This window comes from Pseudopipra pipra, chromosome 8 (genome assembly GCF_036250125.1).
Source record: "Pseudopipra pipra isolate bDixPip1 chromosome 8, bDixPip1.hap1, whole genome shotgun sequence".
Lineage (NCBI taxonomy): Eukaryota > Metazoa > Chordata > Aves > Passeriformes > Pipridae > Pseudopipra > Pseudopipra pipra.
The window spans coordinates 4,057,083-4,076,837 of NC_087556.1; the positions used below are offsets into that span (position 1 = coordinate 4,057,083).

The 19,755-nt window shown below is 42.3% G+C and overlaps 1 protein-coding gene across 2 annotated transcripts; it reads right to left on the bottom strand.

The window, feature by feature from the left end:
* Positions 1–732: 732 nt before the first annotated feature.
* Positions 733–18,855, bottom strand: SUPV3L1 (Suv3 like RNA helicase). Of its 2 annotated transcripts, XM_064662255.1 has the most exons (15): positions 18,571–18,855; positions 13,666–13,743; positions 13,286–13,393; positions 11,685–11,799; positions 10,967–11,135; positions 9,599–9,710; positions 9,234–9,311; positions 8,213–8,304; positions 7,123–7,303; positions 6,616–6,709; positions 5,761–5,980; positions 5,304–5,384; positions 3,620–3,796; positions 1,920–2,068; positions 733–1,535 (listed from the first exon to the last, which is right to left on the bottom strand). In XM_064662255.1, the coding sequence occupies exons 1-15, from the start codon at positions 18,812–18,814 to the stop codon at positions 1,046–1,048; spliced, it is 2,388 nt and encodes a 795-aa protein (XP_064518325.1). In that variant the 5' UTR covers positions 18,815–18,855; the 3' UTR covers positions 733–1,045. The 2 variants fall into 2 exon arrangements, with proteins under 2 accessions (XP_064518325.1, XP_064518326.1); XM_064662256.1 differs by lacking the exon at positions 18,571–18,855 and having other exon boundaries at positions 13,335–13,393; positions 13,666–13,712.
* Between the last annotated feature and the right edge of the window lie 900 nt (positions 18,856–19,755).

The window sequence follows — 19,755 nt, forward strand, 5'->3', positions numbered from 1 at the left end:
ACACCCAGCAGTTTCAGCATCTGATTCTTTCCACTCTCCAGTGTCCATATTGGGAGCTCAAAAGCACACCCTAAAGCTACTTACACTGAAAACAAATCACAGAGCCCCTGCACATCTGTGGAAGAGGCACAGCCTGGTGCTGCACTGCCTTGAACATTACCCAGTGACATTGCATCAGGACACCTCTCAAAATTCAAGTACCACAAACTGGCACATGAAGCTAAAAAAGCATTTATGAAATGTGACAGAACAAAGTAATTTGTATTGAAACTGAGTTAGAAAACTCCAGGAGAAACAAACACCTGAATTTCTCAAAAGTAAAATAAATTATACCTATGCTTCTAACATTTCCTCCTTTCCTTCAAAAACCATAATCCAACTTTTTGGTTTTTCCTCCCCTCAAACTTCGCCTGAATCAATGGGATGAGCTCTCGCTAGAAGAACACAGTTCAAAGAGCAAGGACAGATTTTGCTTTGTCTCAGTAATTACCCCTCAGATGACAGAACTGAAACTTACTCAAAAATTCTTATGGCCAGAATTTCATCACTCCCCGACACATTAACACAAGTGCTTTTCACCACCTTCCACATTTTCCCAGGACACAAAGGTTAGAGGCACATGACTCCCATCACCATTCTGAGCCAATTTTGTTCTAGGTTGTTCATTACTTGTTTGTTGTCTGCTAAACCCTGCCCTTTAGGAAGGGATGGAATGAGTAGCTAATTCACTACTAGTGACATATCTGATGTTTATTGATGATGTGAGGACATCTTGCAAGAAGACACCAACTTCAAATTTTCACATAGCAGCAGATCATACACTTATGCTGAACACCATGATTGAAGAGTGCACAGCTGAGTGGTAAAAGCAAACCTATGGCCTCTGAGCTTTAAAAGTCCGTTTCTCTGAGTGTTTCACATTACTGGTCACGGGAGAAGGAAAAACATCAAGGAGCTGCAGCAGTGTAAACATGAAATGCCAAAGAAATTATTAAAATAGTATTTTATTTTACGAATAAAAACTAAACAGAATTAGGACACGGTTCTATTTTCTCTTTTTCCCTGTTTCCTTTGAACTATGCTGATCATCTCTTTTTGAACCAAAGCCATATCTACCATTCCTGTGCTGATCCTGCCACTCACTCTCCAGCTGTCTCAGCATTTCCTGTGTCAGGAGTCCTTCACGCAGCAGTCTGTTGGCAAGGGATCCCCGGCCATAGCTTTTCAGATCTTCCTGCCTCGTCCCAGACCGAGAGGCTCTCGGGTTCCTCGCCCTCCTCAGTGCTGGAGCCTCCACTGCAATGGACAGTGCCTCTGGGGACTTGGCACCACGACGGTCAGAAGCCACCCTGGCATCCCTCTTAGCTGTGGGAAAGTCTTCGGACACAACTTCTGCTGTGCCAGGAGCAGCTGCAGACTGGGACGCCCGGATCAGCTTCGTGATGTTGCACACACCAACCTGTATAATGTCATCCAGTTTCTTCTGAATATCCCTTACAAGGGCAGCATCAGGGAACATATCCATGAAGCGGTAACTGAGAGAGGCAAAACAACACCCAGTTAAACCTTTCCGCTCCAGGAATGCTGACTGGGATAAAAATGGGACACATACTACGTAAGAAAAAATTTATTATGTGGTGCATGGGAAGGCCACAGTATTATAAGCTGCATTTCAGCTACTTCAGTCCAGGATCACCTTGTTTCTACCTTTCTCTCTCTGTCAGTCACGAACTGCTCTCTGCAGAGCCCATGACTCACTCCCACATCACTACACTTGCATTTGTCAGGATCCTCCAAAGGGCCTAAGGGGCCCATCCTGCACCACGTACACACGGGCTTGAAGACACTGCTCTTCTAGAACTGTAAGTCATAAATACTAGGAGAAAATAAAAACAAGTTTTCAAGCACAAAGACAATACCTTAGCCACAGATAGAGGTCAAAAACATCATGAACAGCTTCGAGGTGTACAAGTTCTTTGATGTTTTTTGGAGCAGCCAAGGGCCACTTGGTATGTCGGCAGAGCCAGTCGAAGGTCAGGGGCTCGTTTCGACTGAACTGTCGTGCAAACTGAAAAACAAGCAAGGTCCTCGGTCAGTTAGGAAAGAAGAAATCCCAGAAGAGTTAAATTCCTTGGAGTCTGTGTACAGAAAATACCTGCTTTGTTTTACACAGCCCAAATGCCACACATTCTTTTACTTAATTACTCAACACAGGAGTCACCTCTCCTTTGCAGAGCCTCATTAACACAATTTGTGCATGGGCCATGCACAGAGTTAAGCAACAAAGGCATAGAGCTATCCAGAAAAGCATAACACTGAAGGCATTTGATTTCATCCAGCACAGCAGATGGACTTTGTCTTTTTTAATTCTCCTCCTCCTATTTGGTTAATTATCTTGTTTCAGAGTCCCCGGGTTGAGAAAATGTTGAATGTATTCCCTGATTTAGGAAACACACTACTCACAACCCAAACAGATTAATCTGCACTAGAAAGCAGCCCTTCTGAAACTCAAGACATCTCAGCTCTTTAAGTAACAAAAAACCAAGTCAAATAAGAATTAAATCTAAAATTTTCAAAAGTTCTGATGACTTGGAATAACTGCCTCCTAGCTGGCTGATACTAGAAGTGGGTTTTTTTGGCCAAGGAATGGTGCTTAAATTCACACAAGCATTCACAACATCCTACCTCCCTCCAACACCACATTATGCCCCTCTGCACCTTCATTCCTTGGTGTCTGAATGCTCAGCATTTTCTTAACAAGACACTTTTTTCAACTCTTTCATCAATCACTCAATTTTTAAAGAAGATTATTAGCTCCCTTTGAAAAGCAGGGGTCTAATATTTCTGACCTGAAGGCACCACACCAGTTTCATTTTTACACTACTTCATTTTAAAAGTTTAATGGAGTCTCTAAGAAGGGCACAAAGGCAATACTGTCTAACAAAGTAACAGTCTCAAATTAAATTATTAATCTCAAAAACCTGAAAAATCTGCTGACTACAAATTCCTCAAAATAATCACTCGGGGGGGGCACAGTGAAAAACAGTTCATCCAGGCCTGAAAAGTGAAGTGACATAATTTTGAGAGCAACTTACAGCACTGTGTTTTCTGGGGTTTTAATTCTGTGTAACTCTCCTAACATCAGCAATAACCCTTGATCCCACATTCTTCTCTTTTGTTGACAAGCTAACACCCTGAAGCAGCAGTAACTTGAGTTTTAATGACTACTTTTAGGCACACTGTGGTGCAAAGCTTAACAGTGCACAAGTGACTAGGGAACATAAGTGATCCCTCCCGGTTCAGAGCTCACCTGCAAGGACAAGCAGGAGGATTCTCTGAGTCAAACAGCAGAAAAGCTGTCCAAATCTTAATTTACATCACGAGAAACAGTTCTCAGGACTTAAAAGCTCTGGTCCATAAAATTAGTGAAGTATGCAATTAGGAAAAAAAAAATACATCTCCAAAGATTTTATATTACTGCCCGTGAGCACTTTAAGAATGCCCTCCAATGACCTAATGACAAATCCCACAGTAAATACAGCAGACACAGTCTCACTGCACCAAAACCCACTTGCTCCAATATAAACATCACATTTTTTTGAGGAAAAAGCCAGCTGACCTTCAGCAACGTGGTACACACAAAAGGCTCTTTTCTGTTCAAGGGGGCAGTGCAGAAGACATATCGTGACCGCAGATTTAGTGGAATGTGCTGAATCATATCTGCTAGAAATTTAAAGTCATCGATATTGCAGACAAAGTACATCCCATCGACTTGTGAGAGACTCACAAAAATATCCTGTGAAAATACAACCAAACGAAGAGAATGTTATTAGAGGAGGGGGTTGCTAAACTTTGCATTACCAAACCAAAAAATTATTTAGTGTTTCAAATGCTGGTTAAACTGAAAGAACAGCTAAAAGCCATCAAATTTGACCACAGTAATAAAAAAGGGGCAGGGGAGTTCCCTCTACTCTTTTAGCAGAGCTTGCATGAAATTCTCCAGCACAGGATCAGAGGAAAAGACATAACACACTATGCTTTATTTAAACATTTTCAGTTAGTCTCCTGAATAACAAAGTTCTGGAACTGTACATTTTAGTTACAAAGAACACCATTATAGGAACCATGTTTAGAAATTTCTCCAGGTTTGTCACTTAGCATGACCCAAAAAGCTAACTTTACAGCATTGAATTCAATAATTGAGGTATTTTTAGCTCAATGTCAGGCTCGGATCTATTTTAGGAAGAAAGAAAACACAAGATAAATACAGTATTGCAATAGTGGAGTTCAAAGAAAATCTGAAATATATCCAAGGTTTGGAGAAACAGGAGATGCCAGGGTACCTGGCATCAGATGCAGGGGGAATTTCTATGGGCCCCCAAAATTATTTCTCCAGTGTAAATCTTTGAAAGAGTTTTAAAAAACATCTTTAGAGAAACATTGAGTTTCTTAATTAAATATGTGACTGAATACTTAAGAGATCAATAACTACAAAGGGTTCTTATCTTAATACTTCTATGGTGACCCAGAAATTGTTAATAGCCAAATTTTAAAGATGTGCTCCCTACCAGCCTAAGTCTCCCAGGAGTCTCCAGGTATAATCTTTTATCTCAAGGTTAGAAACCACACACTTTGCTACATAACAGTACATCAGCAGAGAACAATAATGCACATTTAAATCCATGAAAGCTGCTAAGAGTTTCTCAGTCTACTAAAAGCTGTGATACTATTCTTTAAATACAGCATTGGAAGCTTAATTTCTACTTTAAAATGCTTAGGCACATCCAAAAGAGGTACTACCTATCTAAGGATGAGATCAAGTAGATTCCACAAAATCTATTTTCTCAAAGTTACACGAGCATCGTTACACCATAAAACCCATGGAAACAGGGAAAGAAAATCAGATGGCTCTCAGATATACAGAAACCTGACGTGACCAGCCTAGTTTCTCAGGAATTTTCAAATAATTTACCACAATTTCAATCTCTAATATTTTCAGCCTCAGACCAAAATGTCTACATTTAAAATTCAGAAAAGGTGAAATGAAAAGGTTGCTGCACAGAATTCAACACGTGTGAAAATACTGACATGCTTGAAGAGCTTTCCAGTTTATTATAGCACAGAAAAGTTAAGCATTCTAAACCTATTTACAGTCAGTGCTGTGGTAGAGAGAAGAATCCAACTGCTAAAAAATACACACAAGGCTGTCTGTCAGGTTCCCACAGTGTATGTTTGTACAAAAGCAGTGACTGTAAGTAATGCTTAATTTTTAATGCAAAAGCTAATATTTTGGTCATTCTTACAATTAGATTGGATAGAGTAGCATCAGGAAGATGATAAGCAAACATTTCTATCTGCTCAGGAGTAGGATGTAGGCCAGCTGCCTAAAGGGAAAATAAAGGAAAAAAAATCCATTAATTCTCAATATCGTTTTAAAGTTAATGCACCAGAAGCAACACATAGAAAGACAAAATGCAAGAAAGAAACCAAAGCACCCTACAGACTCCAGTTTATTTAGCACACTTATCTGAAACTTAGGAACTTCTGTGCTTGAGCTTTTAATTCTTAAAAGAGCAGCTTCAGTATAAATGCAACATTGCAAGCCTCCAAATGGGACATCTATCCAAAGTCACTCTGGCATGACACAATCCACTTTTATTACTACATTGTAAACAGACACAAGGAAAAATAATTTGGGGACAGAACATCATAAACCAGCCCCAGAGCACGTCTGTGCTAACTGGGTACTGAGTCTCTCACCTTCACGGGGGGCACAGCCTCGCTCAGAATTTCCTTCAGCTGCACGAGGTCCTCGCGGTGCATCGTGGTGACCTCCCCCTGTGTGAAGGACGAGCCAAAACGCCCGGCTCTGCCTGCGATCTGCAGGGCCTGGGACGTGGGAATGGAGTCTATTTCCTTCTCTCCCTTCTCATTGACAGTCGGCTTCACTATGGAGTTAAAGATTATTCTTCGTATACACCTGGAATATTTGAACAAAAACAAAGAGGAATCTTTTTTTTCTTGCAAATTACTTCCAATATGAAGAATGAAAGCCTTTTCTTTTTTATAAGCTTTCTTCTTCTCTATAAATTAAGGTATCACAGAGACTACCTATGGTCACAGCGTATTCCAAAGGGCATGACAAGACTCCTGGTTAGTCACAGGAGAATTATCAGCCCTGCACATATCAGTCATGTTCTAGTAGGGTCCCAATCCATCAGTGATTGTTTATAGCAACGTGACTGCATCACCTTCACCAACAAAACACACCTGAAACTGGGCTGAACTTGCTCTGCATTTCAGAAATGCAAGAGACTGGTAACTCGGACAACCTAACACATGTGACTCTTGTTGATCCAGTAGGCACAGTTAGCCACTATCACACAGAATTAGGCCAAGGGAGCCATTAATTCTTGGAATCAGTTTCAAAATTAAAGCTTAATTCTGCCCAACCAAATTGAACACTACTTCAGAATGAAAATGTATGTACTGTATTATCTAGACATAGCACATATATTGACCAAATTAACAGACTGGGGAGAAAGAAGCAAGGAAATTAATGCAGGCATAACACCCAAAAGAAAAAAAATACCATAACCTGCTGTAAATACTTACAAATTGAGTCCCATTCCAATTGCATCTGTAGCAACTAAAATTTTGCATGGATCATCAGGATCGTTGAATTTCTTCGCCTGTTCAAGTTTTGTTCCTAAAACAGAATGACAAAACACATAGCAAACTTCCTACAAATCAAAGACAACATATCACTAAGCCCAATGCTGTTTTAATAGGCTGAGAGGAAAAAAAATGGTATTTGATTGGCATTTGGACGGTTTGGAGGGAAGGGGGCAGGAGGGACTTAAACCATTCCCAGAGCTGTGGAAAGACCTCATTTAATTATATCTATCTGAAGATCAAAATTAAGTACATAATAAAGGTCTAATCCCAAGATTAAAACACCAGTCAATGAAAGCCGATTACTTTCTTTAACTATATGGAGAAGCAAAACTAGGAAACTTGTGCTGCTTTATTTTAAAACAAAGAAAGCAGTGTAAGGGTTTTTTCCTAAGAAAAGCGGCAAGAAGCAGAACATCCCTTACCAATAAAGGAAGAGTGCTTTACCTGGTGGCAGACTGCCATATATGACAGCACATTCTAATCCTCTGGCTTCAATCTGTCGGCTCACAGAGTAAATGTCATTCTTACTGAAGCAGACAATGCAGTCCCCAGGACGGAGGTTATCCAAGGATTCCAAGGCATAATCCAGCACAGTCAGAGGAGTGAGTCTCTTGTAGTTTCGGACCTAGAATTAAAGTTGTCAAAGATATTTCTTTAAATTAAAAATTTCCTGTGGAATATCAACCAGTACATTTATTATCATATGTGACTGTAGCGCTGAGGGACCTCTCTCAGTCCTGAAGGGATAATTCCTGGAGAGAAGGAGATGTACACCCTATGCACTTGCATACTGGCAGCACTTCCCAAGCTGAGAACTATACAGCTTTCTCAAGAAACAGAAGAACTATGTATTTTTTACATGTAAACTAGATTCCAGATGTAAACTAGATTCAAGAAAAGTAGTACACAGGCTACATCCCTTGATCTATCAAGAAATTAGTGTCTGCTTTCAGTCACATATCTGAATGCTCTCAGTGGTCCTCCCTTTTCAGAATTACATACCCCACCACACACAGACATATAAAGCTACAGCTAATTCACCTTGAAATCATGAAGGTTGGACTTCATTGGGAGCATATTTTGTTTTTAAATACTCTTCTCAAAAGAACCTTACCAATTAAAAATACATATATTAACCTCCTTTCCTCATCATGTGGAGAATAACTATCAACCAACCCAGTAAAATTAGCAAACCTGAGGGCACTTGCCCTCCAGGAAGATCAGAATTGTAAAGAAAGCCCCTGAAGAGCTGTAGCACCTGCAAAATTCCCTGAGGGGAACACAGCAAAGCACTTTTCTTTGAACTCAGCAAAGCACTTACCGTCTTTCAGCAAAACAGTACTACTATTTAAAAAGAAAAAGAAAGAACTTTGAAACATCTCCTTTGATTTACAGAAGCCAAGAATCATTCTAATAATGGCTCCCACATAACTTTGATCAGTGATACCCTCAAAAGACCATACATTTTTTGCCTGTTTTACAGCAAGGAGAACCTGATGTTCTGTCCTTAGCTTCTCAGAATTAAAATACCTACTTCAACTTCCTCCCCCGTGGTGTACATGAGCTCTGTCACCAAGTCAACAGCAGCAGCTTCTCCACAAACATGGATTTCTTCTGCACAGAGGCCTGAACAAGGTCCAGTGTTAAAAGAAAAATGTTACTTATTTATAAACAACAGTAGCTTTAGCTGACTCTTAAGTTACCCAAAAATTACATTTATCACATTAGAGTGATAATTAGAGCAGTCAATACCTCATTGCACACTCAGCCAAAACAAGAGGTACCCTCAACCACTGAACAAATGGAGCAAAGCTTTTATTTACTATTTATGTTTAATAACTCCCAAACCACAGCAGAACTGAGTGTCTTTATTTTCTGCATGAATTCAACCCTAATGCACGCAGAATAGAAAAGGCAAAAAAACAGAGGCAGAGGAAGTGTGAAAAAACATTCTGTTGAACTCATCATCAAAAGCAACCAAGGGAAGGGGTAAGGGCAGAGGGAATCAGATTCCAAACTTCTGTGAAAAATACAAGGAAAAATGCTTCAAAATTTCCTCTTGAAAAATCCTAAAATTATCAAAACAAGCATTCTTCTACAAATTTTACAGCCTGATGCAACTCTATAAATGAGTCATTTGAAATTAACACTGACATACATTGAACAGTATCGCTTCCTGAGGCAATCCCTGAAAATTGGTGTTGTTTTAATTGAACAAAAAAGCACAGTTCGAGAAAACACTCAGTGTAAAGACAGCATGATGTAGCAAAGACTCCACATTATCCAAGGAAGGAAAACTAAAGGAAGAATGTAAATAAAACTTTTAAAAAACACTCATTAAGTAAACCATGACAGGTAACTTGCTGCCATGCAGACAAATCCTTTGGGGCAGAGTATCACTCCAACTTGCTGTGAGAAGACTTATGAAGAAAAAAATACTCACTTTTATTTTGCATCCCATACTGTAATAACTTATGAATATACTGACTGCTAAGCTTGCATTTAACGTACCATTTGCAGTTAAACAGGTTCATTGCCAGCATAAACCAGCTTACCCAGAAGGGCTCTCGTCCAAGCCCACCCTCTGGCAGGATCTCTGATCATCTGAATTTCATCAATCACAGCAACTTCATCTTAAAATAAAAAAGAAAAAACATGATGCACCAAGGAAGAGAACGTGGAACAGCAGTACAACACACAAAGGGACTCAGAGGCTTTCTAAATAAGGTATCTCAAATCAAGCTAATCCTCTACCACCAGAAAGCTACTCTGAGATGATCCAGGTTTCTTGAACTGCTCTAATATAGTTCAGAAATTGTTGAAATAAGAGTGAAAGGGAATAGCTGGGCTACTTCAGAGTCCAAGCAATAATACACATAAAGATCCCCCTGACAGGACTGAAACAATTATGTATACATACAAGGTGTGTTAGTGTTGCACATTTCAATGGTACAGGCAATATGAGGAGCTTGTCTGGCATCTTCATTGGCATAGACACGCTCTTCTCCCGTCACCAGGTCACATGGCACGTTCTAAAGGAATTCAAAAAACTCAGGTTAAGTTTCTTTAATATAACAGAATCCTCTTTCCAAAGAGGAATAAAATCAGTTTCTTACAGTAGCTTCTAGGACAGTATAATGGAAGTTTTTCCAGAAAATAACTACCCTGCCCTCTGAGACTTGTGCCCTGTATTTAAGTCCTATCAAACTAGAGGTATAATGAAGAGGTAGTATCTGTGATTAGACACCTTCCCCTACTCCTGCAGGAGATTACATCTTCCCCTGAGCATTTCAGAACTGTCACAACTGCAACAAAAGAACTGTCAGAAGAGCTGCAGTACAGGGGGCTCATAAAGCAAGGCCCAGCAGTGAAGGAGCCTTGCAAGCTCCAGCCTCCTCCAGTTCATTTGGGGATCGTTTTCACACACACTGAACACATGGGAATGAAGCACAGCAACTACCAACAGGGAACATCACCGCATGGTACCCACAGCCACTACGTGGTGCACATTACCTAGGACTTGTCTCCTAGGACAAGCCAATCCTTCTTATGTGTGAGTTTGATAAACCAGTAAGAGGAATTAAAAATTCTACATCGAAAAAAGAGAAATCACAAAACCATTTGTGAATGCTACTGTACACACACACACTGTGCTGCATTAACATGTGATGTGTGGTTCTAATGCTTCAGAACTGATTCTGTGCAGCTGGAAACACACTGGTGGGAAGCCTCCAAAAATATGCCAGAAGTAATAAAAAAAAGCCCACAGTATTGAAAATTTCCTCTGGAACCTGAGACAGGGCAAGGGCACTGCTCTTCAACTCAACACATCTGAGTCTGCAGAATTTTTCATAGACAGTGAAGTGCAATATATTTAAACATAGAAGCAGAAGGTTGAGGGGAGTTAAGCAAGGGTAATTTTTGTGTACCAGCTAAAATAAAGGTCATGGGTAAAAGAGGCACGGTTCCCATGCTGAAAAACCTAATAGCAGAGCCTGGCTAAACCTGGAGAGCAACAGATCACAGCCTAAGGGAGGCAGGTTACAGGGATGATTGCACAGGATGTGCTGTGGGGACAGGGCTGTTCCACCTGCAGAAATGATGTTCCATTCTGCTCACCTAAAGCATTAAAGCACAACTGGCATTGCCATGAGCTGCAAAGCAAAGGCACCTGTCCAAGCACACACTGCTCCAGGGAACACCTGGAGCAGCTACAGGACTTTACAGACATGCATTCCTGACACTGTCCCAGTGCTAAGCATGTTGGAAAGTGATATGACATACTGACAGCATCGTTAGTCTTTTGGAAGATCTCATGAGCCAGAAGTTTTAGTGGGCCGCAGTATATTCCAGATTTGGCTGACAAAAATCTCTGGATAGCATGGTAAGTTTTTCCACTGTTTGTAGGACCGGCATGGAATATTATCTTTCTCTGAATAGCCCTGGCATCTGGATACCTAAAACATACACACAAAAAAAGCAGATCTGTTAAACATTTATCCAGTGTTCTGGATACTGATTCAGGAGAAACTGGAAATTAGCTTAAATATTTATTTATTGACTTTTTAATGTGTATTGAAAGCAGAAAGATCAAGTTCTTAAACAGAGTCAGTAAAAAGAGGTTACTACACCTTATACATTCATCTTCTAAATCATACAATGCTTTCAAAGATTCAAAATAATTCTCATTACTCCTCTTAATCCTCTCTCCTTGGGTTTATTAACATTTCAGTGTTCTGCTGTGCTACCTCCCAAAAATACATCCAGAAAACAGCTTTCTGGAAAGGCCATCCAGTGACTTTCATTGCTGATATAACCTTATTTTCCTATTAATTCACTGCAATGTAGCTTGTAAAAAATTTGAGTTCCTGACAGAAATTATTGTAAAAGCAGAGAAATGGAACTGAAAATGTAGTACAATCACACATCACAAAGCTGAAGTCCCCAGACTCTCCAGTTCTATGACACTAAGAAAAGAAAGCAGTGCAGCCCCTGCCCCCACTGACCAGTTGGGTGGCAGCCTCAGGTCGCTGATCTTGCGCAGGTCGTCCATGCAGTCCAGCATGGGGAAGATCTGCTTGGCATGCCTCAGGAAAAACGGGAACAGGTCATCCACGTGGCCTACGGGACAAACCCTGCTCAGTTTGCATGCTTGTCTCACAGCGTGTACCATCATAATAAACTTGGAAAAAAAATTTCCACTACTTCCACCACACACTTTTCTTTCCGCAATTCTTTCCCCTCCAGGCTCTCTACAAAGTTCAATAATTATCTCAGTTGCAGAAAGGTGAGCTAACATGGACTCATTAAGCAATGTAATTCAAATCCAATGGTACGAAAAAGCTGGCTCTCATTTTGGTACATTCACTCTGGTCAGCCTACATGCCTGAAGAACTTCTCAATTAAATGAGAAACTGGGGGAAAGCTGGATGAGAAAGAGCTTTAGTCTTTGCTTCCTAAATTCATGTGCTGCCTTGAAATAAAATAAAAATAAAATAAAAGCTTCCAAAATGCTTTTATGAAAAAACATAGCAGACCAGGATATTGTGCAGCTTCCCTAAGCTACCAAGACATGGGATGCTGGTTAAAAATTCAAAGTTTCCAGTCCCTAAGTGAGAAAATAAAACCAGAGAAATCAACTCAGAAGAGACATTTGGGTTCACTCTTCTGAATGTCTGCAGAGCAGACATGTGGTCTTAAAGACCTCATTTCAGGTCACACTTCTCTACTGTCCCTCCTGGGTTTTTTAAATTGAGAATTAATATTCAATAAATCAAAATTATTGTGAAAATTTGAAAAAACTAATATATTCGATTATCATCTTTGGACAAGCAAAACTTAAACAAAAAAATTTTAAAACTGCCACAATAAACAACCCTTTATACTTCCATTTATATGAGTTTTAAGGCACATATAAACAATGTTCATATGTAACTAAATAAGGAGCAGAAACAAGAAAATCCTCTGGGAGATTTTATGCACAAGCAATATAAAGAGACAATTTCCTAAGACTGCCAACATACTGAACATACACATTTACATTTGAAGACAAAACTAATGGCCAATGTAACCTTTAAATTCCCATCATTAGAACAGACATACTGTGCCAAAGTTCTGCAGCTCAAACCATGGAAAAGACTGGTTCTGCTGTTCCCAGCTGACATCACCCCTCAGTTAGTGCTGTTAATGACAACACAGGATGCACTAAGCAAGCAAACACTCACCTCTGTGAGTCCCACAGGGAACCAGCACTGTCAGAGCTGTATTCCCAATCCCTAAAAGCCACCTGGCCAGCAGAGAGTTCTCCAAGTGCCCCCTAGTGACTACTCGATTGCCAAGAAGAATAAACACAACAGTTCTGTTTCCATTTCAGCCTGAAGATGCTATAAAACAACAGGCTGCTTCATGCCAACACCTCCACCTCTCTCATTTCCACTCCAGAAGGTTTAAGAACAGAATGCTCCCTAGGATGGGCACAAATCCTAGCAGGGATTTTTAAGCTGTCTGACAGCATAGCAGGGAGTCCACAGGTATGTAGGTAAAGCATACAGGTCAAAAACAAGGAAAAAATGTAACATTTGATTTTACAAGCACTCCAGATACTTGCCTGCATCACAGCATATATCATTGAGAATAATATGCAAATCAGCACTCACAGAGCTGGATTCCATGATATATTTCCTAAAGCTTATAAACGCTTGGTGAAACAGGCGAGCTGCAAAAAATCAAAACAAGGAACAAAATCAGTGTGACCAGGACTAGAAAACTGTGTTTGCAAACATCCACCAAAACACTGAAGCAATCCATTAAAAACCTATACCTTAATATAAACTACTAAAAGTAAATATATAAGGTTATTTGAACTGAGTGACAGAGACAAGGTAAACAAGCAGTGTTGTGAGACCCATAAAAGATGAGCTCTACCTAATACTATATCTGAATTAGAACAGGTTTCACATTAAAAATAAACTTGGAACATGTTCTTACCATCTAATCCATTTTCTGCTCCTAGTCTTTGGATTTCTTTTCTTTTGTAGAACTTGTTTAAATTTTTTAGAACTTCACCTGTAGAAAAAGAGAAACTTTTTTTTAGTTTGCTTAAAATTAAGTTGCATTCTGCTGGCCCAAAGACCCTGGATTATCATCTCCTTACTCTGGAGAGAGGGAATCTCGCCCTGGTGAACAGACTCAAACGAATTCTCCCTAAATTAAACAAAATCAATGACTGACAGTATTGTGGAGAAGGACCATCTTCAACTGCAGCAGAGTAAGAAGCACCATGAAGATGAGGGCAGCGTTTGAGACACTCTCCCTGGTACTTGGAAAGAAAGCACAAAGGTGGGAACCTACAGACAATATGTTATGGAACAAACTAATTAATGTTTTGGGTTGGGTTATTTTTGCTTTTTATCAGTATCCATCAGGAAACAGCAGGTTTCCATGTGAAAAGCAAATCTGCTTAAACTACTCAGTGACTAAACATCCTGAGGTACTTTCTTCTCTCCACCCTGCCTCCAAGACAGACTCTCCAGAAAGATCAGTTAAACCAGATCCAGTATTCTTCCTTTTCTCAGGTTAAATAAAGGAGGGAAGAAGAAAACAGAGCTTTTTCATATATATCACAAATTACTCTGCTTTGTTCATATAAATTCTCTTATAAAGTTATTAATAAACCCTTTCCTTCCCCTAAAAGTTCAGTGTTGCAATAAAACTGTATTTACTCACATGCGCTCTGAATTTAGTTCATTAAATGCTAGTTAAATCACAGTGGCAAAATGTGTCCCTTCTCCACCTGTAGCAGATCAGAAATTCATGAAAATCTAGCAAATATCACAAACACCTATTCACAAACTTACCTTACTCTAAAACTCCAGTCTATGAGCCCTGTATGATGAAATGCTAGGAATGATAATAATAATGCAACACGCCCCTGGTTTGCCAGCACAAGTCACTGAACACAACACTGTCAAGCTCTGCTCTCTACCACTATAATTGTCTGCCACGACATGAACCTTAAATTGATCCCACGAGATCAACCTTATATTATTGAAACGTTGCCTCTCTAAAACACTGTGTAACAAAGACAGTCCATGTGGCATAATGAAAATCGCCAGGTGAGAAGAATTTGGCAAATTTGGGTGCACAACGGCAGCAGCTACAACCAATACCTTGTGCACGGCTACAGGAATCTCCTGATGGCTTCACTCACAGTCCAAAATGTTCCCAAAGGCAGCTAAGCAAGCTACCAGCAGGATTGCATTTCCTACACAGGCATCCACACTCTCATCAGGAAATATTTAAGGGCCCCAAAATCAAAGGCAGATTGGAAAACAGTGCACTACAAGAAAGTACAGGGCTAAATTCTCTTCAGAGCTTCCCTAACAAGCTCTAACAGTCACCACATCATCAGTGACGGAGCTAAATTCACAGCCCACTGGCCTTACAACAAGATGGAAAGGTCAATGCCTAAACACTTGTTACTATCCAAGGCAACATGACATTGGGACCATCACAGCTCTCCATGTCCAAGGTCATGATCCTGCCTAAGCACAACACATCTTAACAATAAGGGAAACCAAAACAAACCAGAGCTGGCACTGCAGCCTGTGTGAGCCTAATCCAGCTGCACATACAGGTAGCAATCAGGGTACACACTCAGTCCCTGCCTCAGCCCTCCCTTACCATTCATTCCCATTCTGAGTTTTCCCTTTCTTTACCATTTTCTCATTGTAGAACTGTCTTTTAGCTCTTTCTCCTCAATTACTTTGACTTCCCAGCAGCATTTTTAAGGTTCTGTGTAAAAGGACAGCCCGACTGCAGTTAGTTTCAGAAATCATGCAGTTAGGCAACAATGTATCAGACTCATTTAGAAGTTTCAGCCCTGTTTGCAGGAAGACTTCCAAGTAATTTCCCTGTATCTCTGATGACAACAGTCCATTTCAGTCAGGCTGTATCCTATCCCAGGGCAGCTGAACTGCTTGATTTTAGAATTCCTCCACAACTATTAGACTTCCACTGTCCAGTCCAAGTAATCTAACATACCTAACTAACCCCCTTGTTCAGGCACCTCCTATTTCTGACACAAGAATTGCTGCCAATACCTTGTCTTTCCTGGTATTTCCCACCAGTGAGCACAGCCCCGTGGTCTGACAACTGAAGCCACAGAACTGACATTCAACATGACAACTGAGCATGAGGGCTCCAAATCAACACCCATACCCAGGGTTCACGAAGCCACACAGCACAAAGTGCTGATCTTTCATATAGAAGAATTTTATTTACATTTATTTAGAAAATGGATAATGGACCATCTCCATAGCAGAAGGCCAACAGTCAAATCAAATCTCTTAAGAAAAGCTCAAAAGCAAAGCTCCTTCTAACTTTAGCCTCCCAGATACACCAAAACTGAAAGCATCTATCAGCACTCACAGGGGTACACTTCCTATGAAGCCGTGGAAAACAGATGTAGTGAATTAATTCCCAATTTGCTATGAAGGTTTTACAAAACTGGCTTTGTGAAAGTAAGCTTCAAAAAAGGCTTTTGTCTTCCTGACAGTGTCTGATTAGCATGAAAACCAGGATCACTCTCACTTGAGCAGTAACAACAAGATGATTCACACCGGAATTACACTCAGCTGTCAGTAACAAAGCCCCTTCACCAGCTCTAATCAGAAAGGCTGCAAATGCACACATTTCTTTATTAAATCTAGTTCAGTACTTGACAGAAGAATCTAACAGAGCCTGTTTGTACAAAATACCAAAAAAACAGATGCATAACATTGTGTGTGGTCAGAACCTGAGGGGGGAAGCAGAGGAATACTTATGTCATCCTAAAAAACACATATCTGCTAAGGAAGGTCTTTCTCAGTTTTCTCTTTAACATTATTGGGTTGCTGACAGCAACAGAGAGAGCACTACAGGCCAACAAGCAGATGAGCAGCACCACATTTGTCACCTGGTTGGCATTCCTTCCAAGTCTCACATGGAAGAACTTCAAGCTCTTTGAAGTAGTTAATTTTCACCTTTGGGAATACATCATTTTAGCCAATCTGTTCTCTCTCAACAACTCAGCAGAGACCAAACAGAACCTGTGCTTATTTTCCCAGAGCATTTCAGTTGTACCTTTGAAGAAATCCAACATAACTGCTTCTCTGATAAGTGAAACAACAAGGAATACACAAGTAAGGTGCCACCATTCGTGTTTACTGGCACCTGAGGAACATACTACTCATATATAAGGCAAGTTTGACAACAACACAGATTTCAGCATTTCAGCTGTTGAGGATTCTTTTCCTAGCTAGGTTTTTTTTTAGCTTTCAGGGCCAGGTATTTTTTTTCTCCACAACTCTGAACAATTAAGATCATTTTCCCATGCTTTCTGTACTTTGGAGTTAATACAAATAATATGCCATCAGAACACTTAATTAGGAGATGATATAAAGAAAAAAGTTCCCATTTACACCCTCAATGCTTTGGGATCACCAAACATCAAAAGGATTGAGAATTTGTTTCTTATTTATCAAGTCTTTAGAGATAACAGAGTCATAGAATCACAGACTGGTCTGGGCTGGGAGGGACCTTAAAGATCATCCTCATCCTGCCATGGGCAGGGGCACCTTTCACTAGCCCAGGCTGCTGTTCAACCTGGCCTTAAACACTTCCAGGGATGGAGCAGCCACAGCTTCTCTGGGCAACCTGTGCCAAGGCCTCACCACCCTTCTTTACAGGGAAGAATTTTTTCCTAACATCCAATCTAATCCTGCCCTCTGGCAGTTTGAAGCCACTTGCTCTGTCACTACACTTTGCTCCTTTCACACATAAGACTATGCCCTTCTGTCTGTAACACCAATATTTAAGAAAACTATGACTTCCAAGTTCAGATCCAGTCACGGTTCTGGAATGCCACAAGACTCCACTTCAGCTGCAGGACCTGCCCCACGCTGAGTGCCTTTAGCCCAAAACAGTGAGTGGAGGACCCAGGCCAGCAGATTGTTTCCTCCACACAGAGCACGGCTAATGGCTCTGGGAAATCCCAGAACATTCTGAGCTCGAAGGGACCCACGAGGATCATCAAAGTCCAGCCCTGGCCCTGCCCAGGCCAGCCCCATGACGTGCCCAGTAAAGCCCCAGTATCGGTGGTGTTACCTCACGCCACAGCCTTTATCCCGCTTTTCCTTCGCGGGCACGAGCAGTTGCAGTGGTCAGACAACACACAGGGAGACCCCTGCTCCCAAGGGATAAACCCCAGGAGAGGACCCGAGAGCAGCGAGGGCCAGTTCCCATCGGTAGGACCCAGCCCTGCAGGGCTCAGGAGGGTCAGGTTCCCCTCAGCCGGGTCATGGAATCAAATCAGTGAGGTTGGAAAAGCCCTCCGAAATCACAGTCCAATCTGTGCCTAAAACACCACCACGCCAACTAAACCATGGCCACGTGCAGCCTTCCCTTAAACATCTCCAGGGGCAGGGACTTCACCGCCTCCCTGGGTAGCCCCTTCCAGGGTCTAATCACCCTTCCTGTGAAGAAATTCCTCCTGATGTCCAACCTGACCCTCCCCTGGCACAGCTGGAGGCCGTTCCCTCTCCTCCTGTCCCTTGTTCCCTGGGAGCAGAGCCCGACCCTCCCCGGCTCCACTCTCCTGTCAAGGAGTAGCAAAGAGCAAGAAGGTCCCCCCTGAGCCTCCTTTTCTCCAGGCTGAGCCCCCCCAGCTCCCTCAGCCGTTCCTGCTGCTCCAGCCCCTTCCCCAGCTCCATTCCCTTCCCTGGACACGCTCCAGCCCCTCCATGTCATTCCTGAAACGAGGGACCCAGGACTGGGGCCGCTTCGAGGGCTGGCGAGGCCTCACGGCCGGTGCCCGAAGGCCGCCCATCCCCTCACGGTCCAGCCCGCACTCACCCTTGTCGAGGGGTCGAGTGAGCTCGGCGCCCACGTCCTCCCCGGCCGCGCCGCCGGGGCCGGGCTTCAGCGGCACGGGCACGAAGAGCGAGGTGTCGGGGGCGCGGGAGCCGCCGTCCCCGGAGGATGATGAGGACAACGATGACGGTGCGGACGGCGCTGCCGCGGCGGGGCGGCCATGTCTGAGCGCGAGCCCCGCGCGCGCCGGGAGCCGCCGCAGCAGCGGCCACGCGCAGCGACTCATCCGCGGGCAAGGGCGGCGGCGGCGGCGCGCGCACAAAGTGCGTCACTGCCGCGCGCCCGCCCCGCCCCGCGCGTGCGCCGGACCGCTTCACACACACACCCCCACACACACCCCCCCCGCCTCCCACAGCGCCCTCAGGGAGGGCACAGCCCGCGGTGAGCGAAAGGGCGGCTGTTCAGCTGTTCAAACTGGGGCGCGGGAGGGCTCCCCCAGTGCCCTCAGGGAGGGCAGCGCTCGCCAAACACACACATAACCCGCATTTAGTGAGAATGCAGCTGTTTAATAGTTCAAATTGCAGCTCAGGAGGGCTCCCCTGCTCCGTACACATGGTTCGCAATCTGAGGCTGGTTAAATACAATCAGGATTTTCAAAATCATCGTTCCCAAGTTTTACGACATGCAAGTGACCATGAAAATATTTGGCTTTTTTTATTATTTTTTTTTTTACTTTATTCTTTTAAGTTTCTGAACAGGCACTTACATGAGGGAGTTGGATTTGCTCTCGGCCGGAGATATCCACGATAGGAGTATCCTGGCATAAAGTACACAGAGTCTCTGCTTTATCAAAGTGCCACAGTAATAAAACAGTTCTTACAGAAATGTAATTTGATTATTCACTTACTCATAAAGTAAGGTTACCAATGACACTTGCATCGGAGTTCACTCTAAAGGCCAAGTGAACCCCAAGTTCAAGTCGCCTTCCCCACAGCAGGCTCTGGTTTCTCCCCAAGCCTGTCCAGGACAGAGCCCAGGCTCTGCTGTGAACAAAGGCTGGCTAACTCCTTAAAGCTACTTCTTCAAACACTAAATGCCCATGAGAGGATGAGAAAGATAAACAACCTGCTGTGCCAGGCAAGCATATAAGTTTTAAGGCTGGCCTGGCTTCCAAATACCTTTCCAGAAGACCACAGAAGGCTCATTTGCCCTCTAACAATCCTGGAA

Bases quoted from the DNA above. Each gene is read 5' to 3' on its own strand.
- SUPV3L1 (XM_064662255.1), bottom strand. From the start codon at position 18,814: ATGAGTCGCTGCGCGTGGCCGCTGCTGCGGCGGCTCCCGGCGCGCGCG. The intron at 7,304-8,212 runs GTAGGTATTTTA...CTTTAATTCTAG, and splicing joins CCACGGGGGAGGAAGTTGAA to GTCCGAAACTACAAGAGACT. The intron at 5,385-5,760 runs GTGAGAGACTCA...TTTTCCCTTTAG, and splicing joins AGGCTGTGCCCCCCGTGAAG to GCAGCTGGCCTACATCCTAC.